Source organism: Electrona antarctica (assembly GCF_951216825.1).
Source record: "Electrona antarctica genome assembly, chromosome: 4".
NCBI classification, from domain to species: Eukaryota; Metazoa; Chordata; class Actinopteri; order Myctophiformes; family Myctophidae; genus Electrona; species Electrona antarctica.
The window spans coordinates 46184368-46209367 of record NC_136809.1 but is presented as its reverse complement, the minus strand read 5'-3'; the positions used below and the strand labels follow the sequence as shown (position 1 = coordinate 46209367).

Genomic DNA, 25000 nt, shown 5'->3' with positions numbered 1-25000 from the left:
CTCTCTCTGTCTCTCTCTCCCAGGCTACTGAATGCTAATAAGATAGCGTGTCTGCGCGTGGATGCCTTTCAGGACCTGCACAACCTCAACCTGCTCTCGCTGTACGACAACAAGCTTCAGACCATCGCCAAGGGAACCTTCTCCTCACTGCGAGCCATCCAGACACTGTATGTCCTCCATGCTATGGCTGTCAATGTGTCCTCTATACTAGGGCTGTCAATGTGTCCTCCATGCTATGGGCTGTCAATGTGTCCTCTATACTAGGGCTGTCAATGTGTCCTCTATACTAGGGCTGTCACTGTGTCCTCCATACTAGGGCTGTCAATGTGTCCTCTATACTAGGGCTGTCAATGTGTCCTCTATACTAGGGCTGTCACTGTGTCCTCTATACTAGGGCTGTCACTGTGTCCTCCATACTAGGGCTGTCACTGTGTCCTCTATACTAGGGCTGTCACTGTGTCCTCCATACTAGGGCTGTCAATGTGTCCTCTATACTAGGGCTGTCACTGTGTCCTCTATACTAGGGCTGTCAATGTGTCCTCTATACTAGGGCTGTCACTGTGTCCTCTATACTAGGGCTGTCACTGTGTCCTCTATACTAGGGCTGTCAATGTGTCCTCTATACTAGGGCTATGGATGGAGCCCGCACACCATGGGTATAAGAAAGACGTTCTTTATTGAAAATGACAACGTTTCGATCTATCCGATCTTCATCAGGTCATGTGAACATACACAAAAGTTTGTACTTTTATATTCAGGGAGTGCCCCTATCAACCAATCAAAACACCACATTTTGGTGCCCCTCCCATCACTACAGGTGTGACTCGTCACCCCTGAGTGAGTGGGTGGGGACCCAGACAATGATGTGAAAATAAACTGTTGTGCAACAATTAAAAACAATTTAAAACCAATTTAAAAAACATACATATATATATATATATATATATTTATTTATACTCATTTCACCAGTACATCAAAATAAAGATCTCACAAATCCTACTAGGTCTGTGGGCTTTTACATTTACAATGTTTTTCCTTTTGTGTGAAACAAGAAAAAAATGATGAAGAACAATCATGAAAAACAAGGAAACTACGGCTAAGAAATGCATGCAACAACATATGTACCAGGTTGGATTAGTTCAACGCAGGAGGCCACCTTTTGAAGCTTAGAAAAATATATTTTAGAAAAATATATTTTATATTTTAGAACCATATTTTTAAATAAAGTCAGTTGGAGAAGTAGAGCTTCACTCCAAGCAAACCAAAAATAGTTTTCTACAGAAAATGTCTAATTTCATCTTCCTGGTTTAAGCCCCTCGGCATCATGGTTTGAAGAGTATGAATGTGGTAACTTTCTCTTCTTAGTAAGAGGTTATCAATGTTACCTCCCCTTCTTGGAGTTTTAACATGTTCTATGCCAATGTATCTCAGGGAGGAGACACTATGTTGAGCTTCAGCAAAATGTAAGGCCACTGGACTGCGTTGATGGCCTCCTGCGTTGAACTAATCCAACCTGGTACATATGTTGTTGCATGCATTTCTTAGCCGTAGTTTCCTTGTTTTTCATGATTGTTCTTCATCATTTTTTTCTTGTTTCACACAAAAGGAAAAACATTGTAAATGTAAAAGCCCACAGACCTAGTAGGATTTGTGAGATCTTTATTTTGATGTACTGGTGAAATGAGTATAAATAAATATATATATATATATATATATGTATGTTTTTTAAATTGGTTTTAAATTGTTTTTAATTGTTGCACAACAGTTTATTTTCACATCATTGTCTGGGTCCCCACCCACTCACTCAGGGGTGACGAGTCACACCTGTAGTGATGGGAGGGGCACCAAAATGTGGTGTTTTGATTGGTTGATAGGGGCACTCCCTGAATATAAAAGTACAAACTTTTGTGTATGTTCACATGACCTGATGAAGATCGGATAGATCGAAACGTTGTCATTTTCAATAAAGAACGTCTTTCTTATACCCATGGTGTGCGGGCTCCATCCATATCCTACTGAAGTTTCTTTAGCCCAGCACCCAACCTGTTGATGTGCGTGTTCTACGTCCGCTCTCTATACTAGGGCTGTCAATGTGTCCTCTATACTAGGGCAATACCTGAAATATACCAAGAAATTACAGGCAGGTTGTGTCTATCTCCAATCGTTTCCAACGGCGAACCATTGGAGATGGTCGGCTTCTAGGCTTCAGGCAGAGCTACTCTTCTACGTTCACCATGCTTTGACCCCAAATCCCGGACGAGCCCCCAATGCAACCACATTAACCCATTTTGGGCGGGAACCTGTGTTAGCATTATGTTATGCTTTAGCTGTTGAAAAATAGCAGATCTACAAGCTCATAGCGCGCCACCGAGTGGCACGCTACAAGCTTGTAGGTCTGCTATTTTTGAAAAATCCAAGAACGACTGACATAGAAACATAGCTTTTTCAGAAAACTGTCATTTTCAAACAGACATTTTTAGAATCTGATCTCAGGTCAAAATGGGTGAACTCAAATCCCGGGTCTCCTCCCACATGGGGAAAGCAAAACGTCTAAATCCATTCTATCCTGTGTTTGTGTCACCTCCTAGTCACCTGGCCCAGAACCCGTTCATCTGTGACTGCCATCTCAAGTGGCTGGCAGACTACCTGCAGGACAACCCCATTGAGACCAGCGGCGCGCGCTGTACCAGCCCACGGCGACTGGCCAACAAACGCATCGGGCAGATCAAGAGCAAGAAGTTCCGTTGCTCAGGTACACACGCACGCGTCCAACACATGTGTTTTCCTCTCAGAATGTCACTTCAGCCTCCCTCTCCACACATACATATACACGCACACAGGCACACACACACACACACACACACACACACACACACACACACACATACACACACACACTTAACTGTGCTTAACGTTGCTGTGCCTTGTGTTTCACTCATCTCTCTCTCTCTGTTCCTTCCTCTCCCTCACTCCGTTAGCTAGAGAACAGTATTTCATCCCAGGTATTGTATATACGGAGCATGTGTGAGTGTGAGACACGTTGTAGTTACTCACAGCTGATGCTATCCGTGCACACTCACTCGCATACTTGTGATTTGCCTGACACCGTTTGAAGTTCTGAACACTTACACGTTTTAGTTTATTTTGTGCGTGTGTTTGTGCGTGGTTTGACATGTCCTGTGCACCGTTAACACTTCAAATCTAACTAGCCAATGACGGGTTAGAGATGACACCTCTGTCCCTGCATTGGGTTGGAAGAAACAAAAATAAACAAAACAATGGACATTGTTATAAACATTAACAAAGAGGTCCATGTCAGTTTGCCTGTACACAGTAAAAACACCACTGTTCATTTCGCTGTTCACAGTTTTTGAACTGCTCCAACTCACAGCTATGTGTGTCTGTCTTTTTCTTTATAATTATTGATTTATTTTGATCAGACTATTTTGTAACCCATTTTTCTCCCGGTGCCTAAACTGTAATCATGGGCTCTACTCTCCCTCTGACAACCTGGGGAGAGCCCCGAACTGAGCTCATGCTTCAGAGAGAGTTTAAAATATTACACCAAATGGAACCATAAAGTTAATTTCAGACCTATAGTTATATTACACTGTGCATGTATGTATATTTGCACTGGGACCACAGCAACTCTTTTTAAGGCTCTAGCTAGCGTAGGTCTTGGTGTTTGGAGCTTCCGCAGCAGATCTAACGGTGGCTAACGTGGGAGCGTTTGTCCGCCAGCGTCTGTGTCTGCGTCAGATGCTGCCGAACGAACATCAAAAGTTCACGGAGGAGGCTTACCATGCTGGGCGGAATGCAAGGGGAATATGCAAATGAGACGTGCATATGAGATCAGTAGCAGGGCTAAAGGCGGTCATTAGTGGAGCAGCACACTGGGGAGTTTGCCTTGTGTGTGAGTGTGTGTGTGTTAGTGCGTGTGTGTGAGTGTGTGCGTGACAGCGAGAGTGAGGGAGTCGGGGACAGCCGGTTTGTGAGGGTTGAGATGAAGAAGAGAGAGGCCTGTCCGTGAGTGTGTGTGTGTGTGTGTGTGTGTGTGTGTGTGTGTGTGTGTGTGTGTGTGTGTGTGTGTGTGTGTGTGTGTGTGTGTGTGTGTGTGTGTGTGTGCGCGTGTGTGCATGCGTGTGTGTGTGTGTGTGTGTGTGTGGTCATTAATACCGAAGCTCCTGGGAGGACAGGGGTTTCAAAGCTCCAGATACCACATACAGGGCAAGGCTGAATAATTTAAGAACATTTGCGGTTGAATAGCTGAATAAATGATCTATTTCATGTCCTAACCAAACTCGCTATCTAACCCGGGATCACTGGTCCTGGAAATCACTGCATGAACTTCCCTATTTCATGGTGTGTGCCCTCTGAGATCGTATCTTTTGATTAGACAAAATTGTTTAACAATCGCGCATAAAATGTTCTGTTCTGCTGCGGCGCTGCTTTTGTTTCTGTCCAACTGAATTATTAATATTTCACTGTTCTGAGCCAGGCTTGACTCAACTCCTGCAAGAAAGGAAGCACAGTACAATGCAAATAGTTCAGTTTTGCTCTTGTAAATGTTAATGGGGGTCCCCAACCAAATACATACATAAGTCTGTGGGTCCTTGACATTAAAATGTCTGAGAACCACTGACATGGAAACATATTCGTTTTCAGAAAAATACCGAAGACATTTTGTAGAAACGGCCTCAGGTCTAAATGCGTTAATAAGTGGTCAAATGTGGTTGTTCAAAGGCTTCGTGCACCCAATAAAGCTGGGCTGTGTGTGTGTGTGTGTGTGTGTGTGTGTGTGTGTGTGTGTGTGTGTGTGTGTGTGTGCGTGTGCGTGTGCGTGTGTGCATGCGTGTGTTGGTTGAAAGCACCCACCAAATGCCACGTGGTGTGTGTCGCCAGCACAGTTCTCACCTCCCGCTCCAAAATGAATCACCGCCTCGTGGGGATTATACACAAAACGTAGTGGTTTTCTCAAACAAAAAACGTAGGTTTTCTCAAACAAAAAACGTAGGTTTTCTCAAACAAAAAACTTAGGTTTTCTCAAACAAAAAACGCAGGTTTTCTCAAACAAAAAACGTAGGTTTTCTCAAACACAAACAGTGAAGTCCCTTCTTCTTTCTCCTTACTGCCTCTCTCACACACTCAGGAGTACACCATGTGGGCTGTAAGTAACACACCTGTATGCACTTTCACACTCTCCTCTCCAGTGGTGCAAATTAACTAAGTGCATTTACTTAAGTACTGTGTACTTAAGTACAATGCCGAGGTATTCGACATCGTACTTTACTTGAGTATTTCCAATACTTTTACTTTCTACTCCACTTACATCTTTGAGGCAAATATTGTACTTTTTTTCTGCATGCATAAGTGAGTAACTTTGAGTATTTTAAGTACATTTTGATGCCAATACTTTTGTACTTTTACTCAAGTACATTTTGAATTTCCACACTTTTTACTTGTAACGGAGTAGTTCTATGTTGAAGTATTGATACTTTTACTCAAGTAAAACAATTGAGTACTTTTTTCTCACCACTGCTCCTCTCCTCCTCCTTCCTCCTCCTCCTTTTCCTCCCTTCCTCCTCCTCCTCTCCTCCTCCTCCGTGTGATCCTTGGGCACCTGACCTGACCTTTGACCTTGACCCCTGACCTCACGGTGACCTACCTGTATGACACCTCCCTGGTTCCCATGTGACTGTTGATTGTATTGTTCCACTTTTTGCTTTGGCAATAAAGCCCTTTGAATTTAATTGATAGAATTGTATGAACACCTACTGTACAGTGTCAACATCCAGGAAATATATCACGTGGCGAATGTTTTGATCTATGCCATTTACTTTACTCATGTAAAGTAAAATGTCACATTTGTATAGGCTATATATTTTTTATGCTCTCGTAGTTAATTTATCACAGAGGATTTTGTACTGTATATATCGATGTGAGTCAGTGCCCGCTATATGCATATTGGCGTGTGTGTGCGTCTGTGTGTGTGTGTGTGTGCGTGCGTGTGTATGTGTGTTTGTGTGTAAACCTGTGTTTTGTCTGTCTGTCTCTTGGAGATCTCAGTGTGTCTATCTCTTGCCTTTCTGAGCTGCTGTTTCCTCTCCCTCACGCCTCTGTTACCTGTTCCTCTGTAGCCACCATGTTAGTTTCCTCTCCTCTGTTACCTGGTCCTCTGTAGCCACCATGTTAGTTTCCTCTCCTCTGTTACCTGGTCCTCTGTAGCCACCATGTTAGTTTCCTCTCCTCTGTTACCTGTTCCTCTGTAGCCACCATGTTAGTTTCCTCTCCTCTGTTACCTGGTCCTCTGTAGCCACCATGTTAGTTTCCTCTCCTCTGTTACCTGGTCCTCTGTAGCCACCATGTTAGTTTCCTCTCCTCTGTTACCTGGTCCTCTGTAGCCACCATGTTAGTTTCCTCTCCTCTGTTACCTGGTCCTCTGTAGCCACCATGTTAGTTTCCTCTCCTCTGTTACCTGGTCCTCTGTAGCCACCATGTTAGTTTCCTCTCCTCTGCTAGTCAGCCTCTGTTACCTGGTCCTGCGTCACAGTCCCGGCCCCCTTCATGACGACGAGCGGCCCGGAAGAGAATTTCCCATGGATTTTTCCCATAGACGTTTCAGAAAGTATTTATTTAAAGACCTGTAAGCCTCGGACAAATCCAACTCAGATGGTGACAAATCATGACAATAAACCAAAAAAATTGGGCCGAGCAAATAATTCGAAAGAAGAAAAACATTTAAAAACATCTAATTATTTGTTCGGCCCAAAACAAATCGTGTTCATGTACCCTTACCAGGACTGTGGACGTGCCGTTCTCCCAAACCCAAGACATAAAAGGGACGTCCGTCCCAAGAAGTCACCCGTTTGCCGTCTTGGGAGTGAGAATGTGCTGCCTCTGCCCCTCACCCTTTACGTTTTCTCCTCTCTTCTCCCCTATAGATCCTCTCCTCTCCTCTCCTCTCCTCTCCTCTCCTCTCCTCTCCTCTCCTCTCCTCTCCTCTCCTCTCCTCTCCTCTCCTCTCCTCTCCTCTCCTCTCCTCTCCTCTCCTCTCCTCTCTAGGAGCCATGTAACCTCTCCTCTCCTCTCCTCTCCTCTCCTCTCCTCTCCTCTCCTCTCCTCTCCTCTCCTCTCCTCTCCTCTCCTCTCTAGGAGCCATGTAACCTCTCCTCTCCTCTCCTCTCCTCTCCTCTCCTCTCCTCTCCTCTCCTCTCCTCTCCTCTCCTCTCCTCTCCTCTCTAGGAGCCATGTAACCTCTCCTCTCCTCTCCTCTCCTCTCCTCTCCTCTCCTCTCCTCTCCTCTCCTCTCCTCTCCTCTCCTCTCCTCTCCTCTCCTCTCCTCTCCTCTCCTCTCCTCTCTAGGAGCCATGTCTCCTCTCCTCTCCTCTCCTCTCCTCTCCTCTCCTCTCCTCTCCTCTCCTCTCCTCTCCTCTCCTCTCCTCTCCTCTCCTCTCCTCTCTAGGAGCCATGTAACCTCTCCTCTCCTCTCTCCTGTGTCCCTGTGTTCCGGTGGGAGGAGCTAGCGGTCAGCCAGCAGGCTGTTCCTTTGTGCTTGATCTAACCATGTGGCTGCCAGGTTCCTATAGTGGAACATGGTTCTGTCAAGCACCATGGAACGGCCCTGCACAACCCTGCAGCATGGCCAAGACACAAGAGACAGCCACCTGCTTTGTACCTGTGCAACCTCTGTGTGCGAGTGCGTGTCCGTGTTCGTGTGTATGTGTGTGGGTGAGTGTATGTGTGTGTGTGTGTGCGTGCACGTGTGTTATTGTGTTTTCACATTGTAAGTGCTCTAATCCTAACGCTTGATTTATTTTTAGTCTGGCAGGACTGAGACAAACTTGCTGTGTGTGGGTTGAAAGTTATCGTTCGGGTAATTGACCATTCACTGGTGGCCATGTTGCTCTTATATGTCACACTGGGGGGGGGGGGGGGTGTGGGTATCATGATTAGAGCATGCGTAACATTTTGAAGGGCCAGTCGTGCACACGATATAAGAACCGACACTATTTTTCCAACATGCTCTTGCAAGATCATCATACCATTTTCGACTGTACCCGTATCGATATATTCCCAGTTAAAATCTCCCGTTGAAACACTTGACAACTTTATTCCTATCTATCATTCATCAACTATCTCAAACGAAGATAATTGGCCACCTGCTATACCTTCACAAAATGTTCCCATTATCCCCCCTGGTTGTCCCCAGTGAGTGTGCGTCACTCCCCCGCCAGCCCGGTGACAGACAGTTACAGTAAGAGAGCTAACTTTATACGGTACAGTGTGTCACCTCACCGTGCGCTGTGTGACTGTGCGCCGCATACAGGTACAGAGGACTACCGCAGCCAGCTGGGAGGGTAACAGTATATGGTACAGTGTGTCACCGTGCGCCATGTGATATGCATACAGGCACAGAGGACTACCGCAGCAAGCTGGGAGGCGACTGCTTCGCCGACCTGGCGTGTCCCGAGAAGTGCCGCTGCGAGGGCACCACCGTCGACTGCTCCAACCAGAAACTCAACAAGATCCCGGAGCACCTCCCCCAGTACACCGCCGAACTGTACGTCATTTGTTCTCCCGCGCGTTTGTGTCGGTTTTTTTGAGGGGCACCAGCCCCTCCTATATATGCCCAGCTTTGTGTGTCACTGTCTGTGTGTAACCGATTTGATTGGCTGAGTGTGTGATGTGATGATCTATGTCTGTATGATGATGTTTGATGATATAAGACAAGAGCTCCCCACTTCACACAAGTGTGCTTTTTTTAAATGCTGCATGAATACACGCATCGGTCTGGTGTTTTTCAGTAAGTCTTCGTTCTCAACCTCTCTCTCTCTCTCTCTCTCTCTCTCTCTCTCTCTCTCTCTCTTTTGTTGCTCTCTTCTCTGTGTCTCTCGTTCCGTGTTCCCAGGCGACTGAACAACAATGAGTTCACAGTGCTGGAAGCTACAGGAATCTTCAAGAAGCTACCTCACCTGAGAAAGATGTAAGTTGTGATACAGTATATAACACTTAAACCGTACAGCGGTGCTTCGCAAAGTGTTTCAAGTCATTAAGTCAGGCCGGCTGTGGCTCAGGAGGTAGAGCAGGTCGTCCAATGATCCGTGGGTCGGAGGTTCGAACCCCTGGCTCCTCCTGTCCACATTGTCGAAGTGTCCTTGGGCAAGACACTGAACCCCACAAGGCCTCCAATGAGTCGGTCAGTGCTAGCGTGCCACCATTGATGTGGGAAGTGAGGACGCTGGTGTCGACTGTTCGCTCCTCCCTATATGAATGAATCAACCATTGTAACGCGCTTTGAGTACATGGAAAATCGCTATAAAAATGTAATTCATTATTCATTAATAACATAAGTTATCCACAAAAGACAATACCCACACACTTTAGAGTGCAGTTGAAAAGTAGCAAAATGTGGCACAAATCTTTGAATACCGGTATGTATTCTTTCAAAGCTAATGTTTTGAACTCATATCCTTGCTTCTGGGTGTATTTTCTTTTCTTTTCTAAATCTTTTTATTACAAATTTTCAATAACAGAAATCTCAGAGATCTCAAATAATGAAAAGACTATGTTGTTGAGCAACACATGCCTCTCCCAGACAAAAATATGAAAAATAAAAATCTCCCCTTCATGTCCCAATTTGATAAGTAAGCCCATTCCCAGTTCCCCAGCCTCTCTACGCGTACTCTGCTAACCCCCACAATATGTCATTGGGAGGATGAAGATCCTCCAATACCCGGGCCGTCAAGCCACCATCTTCTTTTCACCTGACAGTGAAGGGTCTCACTAGGGGGGGGCGTAACGCATGTGGAGGTGCAATTGATCCTCCACAGTGCCCCCCACCAGGTCGGCCTGACCGTTTGTGGAACAACATATTTTCAGATGGGGGTCGGCGGCCATTTACATATCATTTTTGCGGTCCTTGACATGAAATAGTTTGAGAACCACCGATTTGGATTTTGCAGAAAACTGTCAGAAGACATTTGTAGAATCTGGTCTCAGGTCTCTCCTTGCCTCCTTCTGTAGAATCTGGTCTCAGGTCTCTCCTTGCCTCCTTCTCTACCCCTGTGTCCCTTCTCCCCCCCACCCCCCCTCCCGCCCACACACACACACAGCAACCTGAGCAACAACCGCATCAGTGACATCGAGGAGGGGACGTTTGAAGGGGCCACGGGGGTCAACGAGCTCATTCTGACCTCCAACAGGCTGGAGAACGTGCACCACCGCATGCTCAAGGGACTGGGCGGCCTGCGGACACTGTGAGCACACACGCACGCACGCACGCACACACGCACGCACGCACGCACGCACGCACGCACGCACGCACGCACGCACTCAACACATGTATATGCATAATTGCATTCACATTATGTACAATAATGTAACGGACAGTTATGTATGCACTATGCAGATATGCGTTCATACATAAACATTGTGGCAATGATACACACTGTCATACACACACTCACACGCGCGCACACACACACACACACACACACACACACACACACACACACACACACACACACACACACACACACACACACACACACACACGTGTTTCCTACGCATTTACACTCACACACTTGTAAATTGACCACATGAACCCTTAGCGCTATTCTGGTCATGACCATTAATGTGCTTTTGTGCGCTGTGTGTGTGTGTGTGTGTGTGTGTGTGCGCTTGTGTGTGTGTGTGTGTGTGTGTGTGTGTGTGTGTGTGTGTGTGTGTGTGTGTGTGTGTGTGCGTGTGTGTGTGTGCGTGCGTGCGTGCGTGCGTGCGTGTTTGTGATGTAGGATGCTGAGGAGTAATCGTCTCAGCTGTGTGAGTAACAGCAGTTTCGTGGGGTTGAGCTCGGTCCGTCTGTTGTCTCTCTACGACAACCAGATCACCTCCATGAGCCCTGGAGCCTTCGACACGCTGCACTCCCTGTCAACACTGTGAGTACACACACACCATCACATTATGTCACCACTGTGAGTATTATGTCAACACCATAATGCAGCTGCATGTCTCACAGACATTCTGTGATTATTTGCCATATAATGAATCAGTTTCGGCCAAATACAACGAGACTTAGTGTTGGGGGGGTGCTACAGTCAGCTACAGTAGGTCAGGAGGTAACAGGGGGTGCACGGCCAATAAAGTTTGGGGACGGCTGGTCTAATGTCTACTATCTCTCTGTTCCTTATAGCAACCTGCTGGCCAACCCATTCAACTGTAACTGCCACCTGGCCTGGCTCGGCGATTGGCTGCGGAGGAAGCGCATCGTCACGGGCAACCCGCGCTGCCAGAGTCCTTACTTCCTGAAGGAGATCCCCATCCAGGACGTGGCCGTCCAGGACTTTGCCTGCGACGACGGTTAGTTAGCCGCGTTAGCATTTTGTATACCGCCAAACGCTGGAGATGTGTGCCGTCGGCCTTCGTGGCTGGCAGATGTTTGCTGTGGTTTTTGACAGTGCCAGCATTGCTGCTGGGGGAACACGACATATAGTCCTCAGTGGGCGGCCGTATATGAGCGCACAGAGAGCAGTGTTCACTTTGTTGACCTCTCTCCATCTCTCTCCCTCTCTCCATCTCCGTCCTCTCCGTCTCCATGCAGGTAATGATGACAACAGCTGCTCTCCGGTGCTGCGGTGCCCAGCAGAGTGTTCGTGTCTGGACACGGTGGTCCGCTGCAGCAACAAGGGCCTCACCACCCTGCCTAAAGGCCTGCCCAAAGAGACCACCGAGCTGTACGTACCACTGTCTGTCTGTCTGTCTGTCTGTCTGTCTGTCTGTCTGTCTGTCTGTCTGTCTGTCTGTCTGTCTGTCTGTCTGTCTGTCTGTCTGTCTGTCTGTCTGTCTGTCTGTCTGTCTTGTCTGTCTCACCACCCTGCCTAAAGGCCTGACCAAAGAGACCACCGAGCTGTACGTACCACTGTCTGTCTGTCTGTCTTGTAGACGCGTCAATATGATTGGTTGGAGTTAGCACGCCCAGACAGTGATAGCTTGAAAAAATGGACGGCCTTCTTCAGCGATTGGGCTAGTGGTGCAGACACTTTTGAATAGCTGGCGTTTTTTGTTTTGTATAACTTTGTAATGCTACTGATGTTTGTGCACAACACTCTTGAAAACAAAGTATTGGATTGTCGGTTTGAGCACCGGACAGGCCCTTTTTAATGTCAATCAATCAATCAATCAATCAGATTGCAGATGCCAAAAGTATTTATCTTTTTTAGATTGAAATTATATATTATATATAAAAGGTAGATCCCGATCTACCTTTTGGGCACGTAGTTAGATCTGGGATCTCTGTAGCTGCAGATCCCAGATGGAGGTACGTTGTGAAACAGATCCCAGATGGAACTACGTTGTGAAACAAAATAATGTGAAGCATGAAGCGTCTTCCAGCTGGCTGAGTTAGCTTAGCGCCTCTCCACCTCCCCGTGAATGTTAATAAAATCCTGCGCTATTAATGGAACAATAAGTACTTATGTAGGCTGGAGGGTGGGGGGGGGGGGGGGGCGTTGGCTAGTGAGCTCAATGACAAGCACTGTGGCACCACGTTTGCCATCTCAGCAAAAATGTTAAAGTTAAGGATGCTCTCTTGAGTATTAAAATAAGTCATGACGTTGGATTTTTCTTTAATCTATATTTTGGGTGGCACCGCCTGTCTTAGATTTAGGCCAGATCTGTGTTGAGAGTTGAATATATTTGAAGAAACACGCATCAGCAGCTCAATGAGTTTTAGCTGCAGCACATATTGCATGTGTGAGGGATTTGATACCAGAAACAGATGCCAGCTCATTTGCGCGCACACACAAACAAACACGCACGCACGCACGCACGCACGCACGCACGCACGCACGCACGCACGCACGCACGCACGCACGCACGCACGCACACACACATGCGTTTCCCTTGTGATCAAGCAACGAATTAACCCGAAAATCTATGTCATTCGATAGGGAAGATATTATTTTAGATCATTCGCAATTTCCTCCAGTGCGGGGAACACGAGAACCCGGTTCTCCGGTATTAATAAAGACTTAATTGAGACTCTGAATTAATGGGATACTGTCACGCCACAACAGCAATGTATCAAAGGATGTCAGAAGAAGTGTGCATTGTGCGTGCGTGCGTGCGTGCGTGCGTGCGTGCGTGCGTGCGTGCGTGCGTGCGTGCGTGCGTGCGTGCGTGCGAGACAGAGTACATTAGGATGCCTGTGGGGATATTAAACTGCAGTGTTTATTATGGCTCCAACAGTAATGACTGTTCGCACTGCTGGAGATGAGGTATTTCCTACATGGTGAAATAACTTGATATCTCTCTCTCTTTCTCTCTCTCTCTCTCCCCCTTTATTTTCCAATTCTCCTCCCATCCTCCACATTGTCTGTCTCTTTGCATGTACATTGTAATGAACCTCTCATAACCATATCGCTCTGTCTGTCTGTCTGTCTGTCTGTCTGTCTGTCTGTCTGTCTGTCTGTCTGTCTGTCTGTCTGTCTGTCTGTCTGTCTGTCTGTCTGTCTGTCTGTCTGTCTGTCTGTCTGTCTGTCTGTCTGTCTGTCTGTCTGTCTGTCTGTCTGTCTGTCTGTCTGTCTGTCTGTCTCTAGGTATCTGGATGGTAACCACTTCACTCAGGTGCCTGTGGACCTCTTCGAATACAAGCACTTGACACTCATGTAAGTCCCACCCACGTAGAACCACGCATGCATGCACACACACACACACACACACACACACACACACACACACACACACACACACACACACACACACACACACACACACACACACACACACCTGTGTGTGTGTTTTATGTTGTTTGTTGTGATCTCCTTTTTGCAGTGATTTGAGTAACAACCAGATCAGCACGTTGTCCAACAACAGCCTGAGTAACATGTCCGAGCTACTTACCCTGTGAGTGCGCCTTTACATTAGTCCTGTGTGTGTGCGTGCGTGCGTGCGTGCGTGCGTGCGTGCGTGTGTGTGTGTGTGCGCGTGCATGCGTGCGTGTCTGTGTGTGTGTCTTACATTAGGATGACTGGGTTGTGTGTGCATTTTTTTGGCGCAGTGTTCAACTACCACTTATTAGTGTTCAACAAACTAAAAACATCGCTGTGTTCTGAAAAGCCTGGCTGCATTTTGAAATGTTGAATGACTCCATCATTTATCCAGCATCCTGAGCTACAACCGTCTCCGCTGTATACCGGTGAGGGCCTTTGATGGACTCAAGTCACTGCGTCTACTGTGAGTATACAGTGTATATATATATATATCTGTATGGACAGGAAGGCATTCCATTAACGTCGCTAATTCAATCTGTGCTTTTACTGTACCTGAGACGGCCTGCTTAGAATTCATGTCAGCTCCCACTTAACCCATTTTGACCTGAGATCAGATTCTAAAAATGTCTTCTACATCCTGACAGTTTTCTGAAAAAGCTATGTTTCTATGTCAGTCGTACTTCGATTTTTCAAAAATAGCAGAGTGGCGCGCTACGAGCTTGTAGATCTGCTATTTTTCAATAGCTAAAGCATAACATAATGCTAACACCAAAAGGGGTTCCCGCCCAAAATGGCTTAAGGCTCAAGCCGTTCCATTAGCACAAATCGGCTGTGTCTCGTCGTCAATGTTTAAGTCAAGCGAGGCTTGAACAGCCTCGTGTGCACGCATGGAGTATAATTATAAGTAATCCACGTGATATCATGCGGCGCAAAAAGACGAAAAAATGAGAGCGGTGTTCTTCTAAGGCAGCGGAACAAATCCTCCTGATGATAGAACACCACGTGTGTTTGTTGAAACAAGTGACATATGAATTGAAATCGGTCTAATTATTGGATACTACAGCCAAGTATCCACTATCTTGGCACTCACAGGGCTATGGGATCTAAATTCAGTGGTGTCAGGAGGATGGGATCCAAAAGCCACAATACAACACTCAGACTGCAAATGTTTGGTTAACCCTTTTGGTTAACCCCTTTTGGTGTTAGCATTATGTTATGCTTTAGCTATTGAAAAATAGCAGATCTACAAGCTCATAGTGTGCCACCGAGTGGCACGCTACGAGCTTGTAGGTCTGCTATTTTTGAAAAATCGAAGAACGACTGACATAGAAACATAGCTTTTTCAGACATCTGTCATTTTCAAACAGACATTTTTAGAATCTGATCTCAGGTCAAAAAGGTTTAAAAGATGATTGATTGAATGGCCAGAACTAAGGGTAACGCTTTACACAGTTTACTGATGAGCATGACGGACGTCTGGAAGAGATACTGAAATGTGCTTCATTTCTCTGGAAAAACCTTGTAAAGCAGATGAAGCAGTTCACTCATCTGGATGTTTTTATTATAAAGAGTACAGAGAGATGGACTATTGAGGGAAATCACACATCCTTCCCCGAGGTGTCTGGGTGCAATACTGTATGTACATGGTCTGCACCCAAACCTTTTAGCTCAAGACCCTAAAAGAGAAATTAGACGTTTGCCCGGGACAATGCCGAAATCTTTTTTTTCTCTTAAGTATCATTATTCTGAAATAAAAAGTTCTTTTTTATTCATGAAAGTTGTTGGGTTTTTTTTTTTGGGGGAATGTTTTGTTGTTTACGTTTTGAAATAAATAATAATTAAAATCTAAATGTAGGAAACCAAAAATAAAGGGACCCATAAAAGCCACTGCGAGCCACTGTTTGGGAACCAGTGGTCTACACACAGCTAAATAAAGCTTCACGGTTGCTACGGAACAGGCTAGTTCAGTAGTTCAGTGGTATAAGATACCTTGGTTACTGACAGTAATGGAACACAACTCTTACTTAACCCATTTTGGGCGGGAACCCCTTTTGGTGTTTTAAACATTATGTTATAATTTAGCTATTGAAAAATAGCAGATCTACAAGCTCATAGCGCGCCACCGAGTGGCGCGCTACGAGCTTGTAGGTCTGCTATTTTTGAAAAATCGTAAAAATGTGTCTCAAATCTTTGAATATATATTCTTTCAGAGTGAATGTTTTTAAAGGACCACTTCACCACTTTTCAACTCCTCTTCCTATAATTGGTCCTCACTAATGTTCATGATAAAATACCACAATTCTTTTCTACTCAGTCTGTGTCTCATATAGGAGGGCTGTGGGCAGTTCAGAAACCCGTCCACCAGTGACATCATCAATGGGGAATCCATGCTAATAGAAACTGCAGGCTTTCTTTTCCTGAAAAGTTGCAATGCGATAATGGAAGCCAACGATAATAAAAATCTTAATATATTTTAAAACAAATCTTGTTTAAAAAAGAAATCTGCCTAACGATGATATCACTGGTGGACGGGTATCTGAACTGCCCACAGCCCTCCTATGAGACACAGACTGAGTAGAAACAAATGGTTGTGTTTTATCATGAACATTAGTGAGGACCAATTATTTGAAGAGATGTTGAAAAGTGGTGAAGTGGTCCTTTAACTCAGGTCTAAATGGGTTAAAGGCTGAGTGTGTGCATTATTTTCCAGTTCCAGCTAAACGCTACATTTGGCTGCACAGTGCTGGTGCGAATTAATAATGGATGTGCTGTTGACTACTGTGCACATTGGCACTGCTCCCCATGGCTCTGGGCGTCCATGCACCCATTATAAATGTTATTAGTTGCAACCACATCGTTACTAGCCTAGTCGTGTTTATAACCTGCTGTACTTCCTAACCTGAACGGAAAAACAAACTACAAAAATCATCCTGGGGGTTTGTGCATGGCCCTTTGAATGAACCAGACTTATCTGAATACACCAGCTGATGTTGATGTTGCATTAGCGTTCGCTGCCTGTGCCTCCTGTCTTTCTCATCTTTTTATCTTCTGTTTTTCTCTCGCTCTCTCCTCAGATCTCTCCATGGTAACGATATATCTGTGATACCAGAGGGAGCTTTCAAAGACCTATCAGCACTCTCCCACCTGTGAGTGGCGCACACGCACGCACGCATACACACATACGGTACATACACACACGCGCGCGTACATGAGAGAAAGCAAGGCAGTGAAGGCTAGAATCACATCACCATTTGGTCTGTGTTTCTTTTATATTTTGTGATAGAAGTGTCTGCCTATACACTTTCTAGAATAGCAGTAGGAAGCACAGTATCATGACAATGAAGCAAATGTCTCTTCAGGGAGGTTTGTCTGTATCTTGAAAAACATTTAAAAACGTCACGTTGTGAGCTTGTAGAACAATTTATTTGAACAATTTTAGTAAAGTAAAGTAAGGCGCAAGATATAGAGTTAAATCAGCTCTCAGGATTTTGCATCGCACTGAGATCAAAGATCTTCTTCACAGCATGAGTAATACTGTACATCTAGATCATTCCTTTTGACGTATGAGTCCACTGGGGTCTGTTTTTTTACACTCAGAGTTAAATGAACACTCCAGATCTTACAGTACTGCCTCCCCCACTGGCACTACTCACTCAGCAGGTTTTATATATAATGTTAATACATTAAAAATAGGGTTGCTGTACACACAAAGTTCTGACGCACACATTAGATTTGAAGATTTGTGTGTCTGAACATTGAGTCTGCGACACCTCTTTTTTCCTTCTGTATCTCACCATATTTTTCCCTATTTTGATTCATTTATAATATATGTAATGTCATCCATTTAAATGGCATGCAACGCGTTTGTAGATCAGCTATTTCCGCATTTCTTTATAGTATAAGATTAATGAATACGTCAGCAATTTCTTTGTATTTTTCAGTTATTTGTCTGCCCTGAGCATTTTTGATTACGAGGCAAACAGACTTTTTTTTTAATCCATATATTTTGACGCTCTGTGCCAAAAACGCAATTGAGAGAGAATCTTAAATGAGAATGTTAAATGTGTAAATGGTGACAGCCCTGGATGTACTGTATCTCTTCTGTTGAACTTTGATTAAAGTTCTCAGTCACCACGACTAATTTCAGTCATTTGGATTCCATAGAAGTCAGCATGTCTTCTATAGAAGTGTGTCATGCACAAAAAATAGGCTATCTACAAGCTTACAACACATCGCAGCACGACGTGTTGTAAGCTTGTAGATAGCCTATTTTCGGTTATTCGTTATTTCAGTCTTCCAGAAAACCCTAATGAACCGCAATCGTTAACTCCTCAATCTGCAACTTCTTCAACTGGTTAGCTGTATGGCTACCAAAACGTCATAATTTGACATTATTGTGTTAAGTGTGTAGTGTGTGGTGGCTCCTTTCACCCCGTTTCACAAATTACATATTAGGACTTAGCCTAGCAACATTGTTCAGTCGTGAGATTTCATTTTGCGTTAATCCATGTGTTGAACTCATTGGCCGTTGTTCTCCCATCCGTCTCCCTCTCATGCAGCGCCCTGGGGGCCAACCCGCTGTACTGCGACTGCCACATGCAGTGGCTGTCTGACTGGGTGAAGAGCGGCTACAAGGAGCCGGGCATCGCCCGCTGCGCCGGCCCAGGGGACATGACGGACAAGCTGCTGCTCACCACACCGTCCAAGAAGTTCACCTGCTCAGGTAGCGTGTAACAGTACACCCGGCACCCTCTCACCGCCACACCACCGTACGGCAGTTTACAATTTTAGGCATTTCAAATGTAGGCATTTTGCAGACGCTCTTAATCCAGAGCGAGTTACAGTAAGCAAGAACAACACATGTCACATGGTGATACAGTACATCAAATGAATAGAAATAGCCGTCTAGATGGGTTGGTTTAATAAGCCATCTTAGTAAACTAAGCACCTCTCATCCTTCTAACAGTAGAATATCTGTACATTGAAACTATAAACACTAGAATGCTATGGAATGCCAGATCAATAATGACCTGACATCTGCTGTCTACATAACATCTAGACATCTAAATGACATATGTTGGCCTTTGCATCAGCCTGCGAGGTCGAATACATGGATACACAATAGTCACACACACTGATGTTGTACATTCACGCACGCACGCACGCACACATGCACACACATACACACACATACACACACCCACACGTTGTTTTTGTTGTTCCTATTGTAGCACCATCAACCAATATACACACTTGCTAAGGAGTCCTAAATAATATATATTAAACAAATATATAATCCACTATTATCTGGCTATAGCTATCATTAAAGAAATGCTTCATGTGCTGTATGTATTTTTACGTTGATCTAACGGATGCGTTGTAGAAGTCCTGGGGCGGTGTGGTTTTCTGGTGCCAGGTACAGTAGCCAATCACATTCCGGTATACTACAAAAACCTCCGTAATTAGTGCCCTCCCCAGATCCTCGTGAACCTTTTGCCCTCGACCAGAATGCACCTTGTTTCCTTCCCTGTCGGCCCTGATGTTCTCCCCCTGACAGACAGTGTCACACTGAGTTCACGCCAGCAGCACTAATGTCGTAGTATTTTGACAAATATTTGGGGGCCCGCTTGCAATTCTCTCGCGGCCCACTGGTTGAGAACCTCCTAGTGAACCTCCTAGTGAACCTCCTAGTGAACCTCCTAGTGAACCAATTATCTCGCGGCCCACTGGTTGAGAACCTCCTAGTGAACCTCCTAGTGAACCTCCTAGTGAACCAATTCTCTCGCGGCCCACTGGTTGAGAACCTCCTAGTGAACCCTTCTGGTTGGTCGGCTGCCACTAAGTCTCGTCACACTGCGACAGTGGAATCTTTTTCTGACTTCTGTCACTGTGGGGGAATCTGCGACCGCTCCTCGCCATAGACAATACATTGAACTTTATCACTTTCTCAGAACGTTGGAAGTGGAATTCCGCTGCTGGTATGAACTCATCGTATACTGTGAACCTGACAGTCTCCTGGTATTGTGAACCTGACAGTCTCCTGGTATTGTGAACCTGACAGTCTCCTGGTATTGTGAACCTGACAGTCTCCTGGTATTGTGAACCTGACAGTCTCCTGGTATTGTGAACCTGACAGTCTCCTGGTATTTTGAACCTGACAGTCTCCTGGTATTGTGAACCTGACAGTCTCCTGGTATTGTGAACCTGACAGTCTCCTGGTATTGTGAACCTGACGGTGTTGTTCCTGAATGCAAAACTTTGACATTATCTCATGAAACTACAGGATGAATGTGTTCTTATTGTCCAATGTCCAGGCACTGTAAAACAGTGGTTCCCAAACCTTTTCATGTCAAGGACCCCCAAATTAATTTATATTGTAAAATGATATGTTCATTTAACTCTTAGAGTGTACAAGTGGAACCAATTTGGTTCCATTTGTACACTCTCAGAGTTACAGACCTATAAGGGTCCATTTGGTTCCAAACTATCATTTAGCTGGGGACCCCATCAATTATTCTTGGGAACATCCACACCAGCTTAAATGAGGTATTTGGTATGACATCTTTCTCACTTTATTATTAGGCATCAATAAAAACCATGTAGCTAAATAAATCAATCAATAAAAACCATGTAGCTAAATAAATCAATCAATAAAAACCATGTAGCTAAATGCAATGAGCCACTGCAACAGAATGGAACGAAGAAAGGAGTATTAATTCTCGGTGGCTTTGCACTTTTTAAACTTAAAAAGTGTCGAGCAACATTCTTTTCGGTGGAAATTACATATTTGTTGTTGAGTGACGGCATGTTATTAGCCTTTGGTGTCAATGACAAACAATTTCACTGTATTTCAGAGTAGATTACTTTTTGCAGACACATTCTTTCCTTCCTTCTGATTAATTATGTATGCATTTGGCTTTTCTAATGTATTTATGCAGTGTGTGTGTGTGTGTGTGTGTGTGTGTGTGTGTGTGTGTGTGTGTGTGTGTGTGTGTGTGTGTGTATGTGTGTGTGTGTGTGTGTGTGTGTGTGTGTGTGTGTGTGTGTGTGTGTGTGTGTGTGTGTGTGTGTGTGCGCGCGTGTGTGTGCGTGCGTGTGTGTGTGTCCCACAGGCCCAGTGGATGTGACCATCCAGGCGAAGTGTGACCCCTGCCTGTCGAACCCTTGTAAGAACGATGGCACGTGTGCCAATGACCCGGTAAACTACTACCGATGCACCTGTCCCTATGGATATAAGGTACACACACACACACACACACACACACACACACACACACACACACACACACACACACACAGACAGACAGACAATACATTTTAATCCATTTTGGGCGGGAACCCCTTTTGGCATTATGTTATGCTTTAGCTATTGAAAAATAGCAGATCTACAAGATCATAGCGCGCCACCGAGTGGCGCGCTACGAGCTTGTAGGTCTGCTATTTTTGAAAAATCGAAGAACGACTGACATAGAAACATAGCTTTTTCAGAAAACTGTCAGGATGTAGAAGACATTTTTAGAATCTGATCTCAGGTCAAAATGGCTTAAGTCGGATAGATTCAAACTAATCCTCGAGGAAAGCTTTGTTGAAGTTGATAATGATAATCTCCTCTCTCTCTCTCTCTCTCTCTCTCTCTCTCTCTCTCTCTCTCTCTCTGTAGGGGCAGGACTGTAGTGAGCCCATCCATGCCTGTATCAGTAACCCCTGTCAGAACGCTGGCACCTGCCACCTGAAAGAAGGAGAGGAGAGCAACTTCTGGTAAGCAACACACACACACTTACTATGCAACAGACACACACACACACACACACACACACACACACACACACACACACACACACACACACACACACACACACACACACACACACACACACACACACACGATGTGCTTTGAAACGCTTTTGTTCGTGAATCATGGACTCTTTTAAAGGCTTTGTCCAATTACCCTGCATGTATACCGTAAATCTGATTGGCTGACGCGTCAGAGAAGCCATTGAGCTCGAGAGCTCAGTGGACGCAGTATGTCATCCATCATGGGTGTCAGTCAGATCGTGCAATCAATAGTAATGTATTGATAATGAGGAGTGGTCCAGTTCAGGCATAATTCCTGTCTGTCTGTGAGACTAGAGAATAGTCTTCATTAGCACCCGCTTCCAATGTTCTCCAGCGATAATCACCAACATGTTCTTTATCAGACCATGCAATGGAGCAGTACTGGCTCCATTGCATGGTCTTCATAAGGGCTGATGACGGCTATTAAATCATCTGATAACATCCGAAACCGCTATCATTATTAGTCTTAATGTTGTGGACGTGGCACTAAAACCTGATTTATACCTAGTTGTGCGCCGTTGGCGTACGTTGAGCTTGTAGGTCGGCAATAGCGCGCCACCCACACGCAAATATGTACAGTAGGTCCCACGTAATGCCTGTCTACGTTCTCCTTGTAGATTACAAGCACTCACTAGCACCATGTGCCATCTCTTATTGTCTGTCTCTGTCTCTCTGTCTCTCTGTCTGTCTGCCTCTCACTCTCTCTCTCTCTCTCTATCGCTCTCTCTCTCTCTCTCTCTCTCTCTCTCTCTCTCTCTCTCTGTCTCTCTGTCTGTCTGCCTCTCTCTCTCTCTCTCTCTCTCTCTCTCTCTCTCTCACTCTCTCTCTCTCTATCGCTCTCTCTCTCTCACACACAATCTCTCTCTCTCTCACGCCGTCTGTCTTTGTTTCATTCTCACCCTCGGTCTCTCTCTCTCTCTCTCTCTCTCTCTCTCTCTCTCTCTCTCTCTCTCTCTCTCTCTGTGTGATCATGTCCTGTCTCTCTCTCTCTCTCTCTCTCTCTCTATCTCTCTCTCTCTCTCTCTCTCTCTCTCTCTCTCTCTCTCTCTCTCTCTCTGTGTGTGTGATCATGTCCTGTCTCTCTCTCCTCGTTCTGTCTGTCTTTTCCTTTGTCCTAGGAGGTGAGATATTCACAGTGAAGAACGGTCATTGACTATATAATGAGATATTAATCTGCCTGAGTGCGTTCCGCATAAGAGCCCTTTATTAGGCCCATACACTGCGTGCGTGCGTGCGTGCGTGCGTGCGTGCGTGCGTGCGTGCGTGCGTGTGTGCGTGCGCGTACAGTGATAAACCTGAGTAGTAGTTATAGAGTTGAGGCACGCTCGCATTTACAGAGTAATGACTCTCCACTGGGAATACAGAGCTGACGCTGCTGTTATGAGATGGTATGCGGGCGTCTGTGTGTGTGTGTGTGTGTGTGTGTGTGTGTGTGTGTGTGCGTGTGCGTGTGCGTGTACGTGTACGTGTACGTGTACGTGTATGTGTGTGTGTGTGTGTGTGTGTGGTAGAAGTGTGTCCGTGTCATTGTGCTCTATATGTACATGTGTTTGCGTGAGACTGACACAAGACAATGTTCACGAGCAACCTTGCCGCAGACAATACGCCAAAGGTTTCCACGCTTATTCCCCGCATAGTACGTACACGCTAACACACAATTCGGAGTGTGATGCGGAGTGTGCTAAAATGCTAACGCTGTGTGTGTGTGTGTGTGTGTGTGTGTGTGTGTGTGTGTGTGTGTGTGTGTGTGTGTGTGTGTGTGTGTGTGTGTGTGTGTGTGTGTGTGTGTGTGTGTGTGTGTGTGTGTGTGTGTGTGTGTGGCGGTGGCGTGTGTCTCGCCAGGTGTGTGTGTCCGGAGGGCTTCGAGGGAGACATGTGTGAGGTCAACGTAGACGACTGTGAAGACAACGACTGCGAGAACAACTCCACCTGCATCGACGGCATCAACAACTACACCTGCATGTGTTCGCCAGAGTACACAGGTACCGTAACACACACGCACGCGCACACACACACACACACACACACACACACACACACACACACACACACACACACACACACACACACACACACAATCTGGATTATACTGTGCTGTGCATCAGTGAAGTACTGGAGGGGGGGTCCCGCGTTAGTCTGACATCCCATTAGTCCGACTACGTGGCCGGTTAAGATAATTATAATGGATTGCATTTACATATCGCTTTTCTATGCACAGAGTGCTTACTCAAAGAGCTTTATACAATGGTCCATTCATTCATACATTGGGAGGTGAAGCGGCGAACGAACAGTCGACGCCAGCGTCCTCACATCCCACATTCACACACCAACGGTGACGGCCACTGGAGGCAATGTAGGGTTCAGTGTCTTGCCCAAGGACACTTCGACATGTAGACAAGAGGAGCCGGGATTCGAACCGCCGACCCACGGACCATTGGACGACCTGCTCTACCTCCTGAGCCACAAGACTCACCCTGCAGTTAGGGTGAGGGTTTGGGGATAGGGTTAGTATGGGGCTCTACGGCCAGAATATTGGTTATGGGTGTCGAATTATTGGGACGTTGGACTAACGCTACGCACCAGTAGTAAGTACAGTACCTCTGGACCACAACAATAATACACCAGAAAACGGATAAATATTTATATATAAAACATTTATTACCGTGCGTGCTGCAGTACATAGCACACACACAGACACACAATCCAAACATGCAATGTGCATCGAGCACACGCTCCTCATGGCTGTGACATTAGCCTGGGTTTACTTGTTTGTCTGCTTGTTGTGCCGTGCTAACCGCCGCTAACTGCTAACCAATGTAGCCCTTCTTGTGTTCTCTGTCTCTGGTCTAGTACTCTGTGTCATTTCTCTGTCTCACACTCTTCCTTTCTTCTTCTCCGTCGCCATCTGCCTTTCTGTGTGGTTTGCAGCTGCTACCAATGAGGTGGAGAGAGGTTAGTCTGTTCTCTCTCTCTCTCTCTCCCCCTCCCTTCTCTCCCTCACTCTTTGTCTGCCCGTACGTCCCTCCCTCTCCATCCCTATCTGTCCTCTGTGTCCAGTGGTGGACAGTAACTAAGTACATTGTACTTAAGTACTGTACTTAAGTACAATTGTGAGGTGTTTGCACTTTACTTGAGTATTTCCAAGTTCCAGTACTTCTACATCTCAGAGACAAATATTGCACTTTTACTCCACTATATTTATTTGAAAACTTTAGTTACTGGTTACTGTGTATATTTAGCTTATTATGACAAAACATACAGTAACCACTTCAGCCCTATATACATTTCGAGCTTGTAGATTTGCTATTTTCAAAATATTTTTGAGTGGTGTAAACCACTCCTACGACTGGCTTTGTTAGTTTACGTGTCTGTCTGTCTGTCTGTGCTCAAAAAAT

General features: G+C 45.5%; 1 protein-coding gene across 1 annotated transcript in view; it reads left to right on the top strand.

The window, feature by feature from the left end:
- slit2 (slit homolog 2) overlaps nt 1-25000 on the top strand; it is a gene marked incomplete at its 5' end in the record, with an annotated part of 48030 nt that overhangs the window by 7957 nt on the left and 15073 nt on the right. Inside the window, 17 exons of the mRNA XM_079498452.1 lie at nt 24-167; nt 2589-2752; nt 2979-3002; nt 8410-8560; nt 8909-8983; nt 10113-10256; nt 10794-10937; nt 11192-11358; nt 11600-11732; nt 13596-13664; nt 13831-13902; nt 14161-14232; nt 16844-16915; nt 18329-18492; nt 20882-21006; nt 21430-21527; nt 23448-23587. Coding sequence (XP_079354578.1) covers nt 24-167; nt 2589-2752; nt 2979-3002; nt 8410-8560; nt 8909-8983; nt 10113-10256; nt 10794-10937; nt 11192-11358; nt 11600-11732; nt 13596-13664; nt 13831-13902; nt 14161-14232; nt 16844-16915; nt 18329-18492; nt 20882-21006; nt 21430-21527; nt 23448-23587 — 1958 coding nt within the window. The remainder of the gene's footprint in view (nt 1-23; nt 168-2588; nt 2753-2978; nt 3003-8409; nt 8561-8908; nt 8984-10112; nt 10257-10793; nt 10938-11191; nt 11359-11599; nt 11733-13595; nt 13665-13830; nt 13903-14160; nt 14233-16843; nt 16916-18328; nt 18493-20881; nt 21007-21429; nt 21528-23447; nt 23588-25000) is intronic.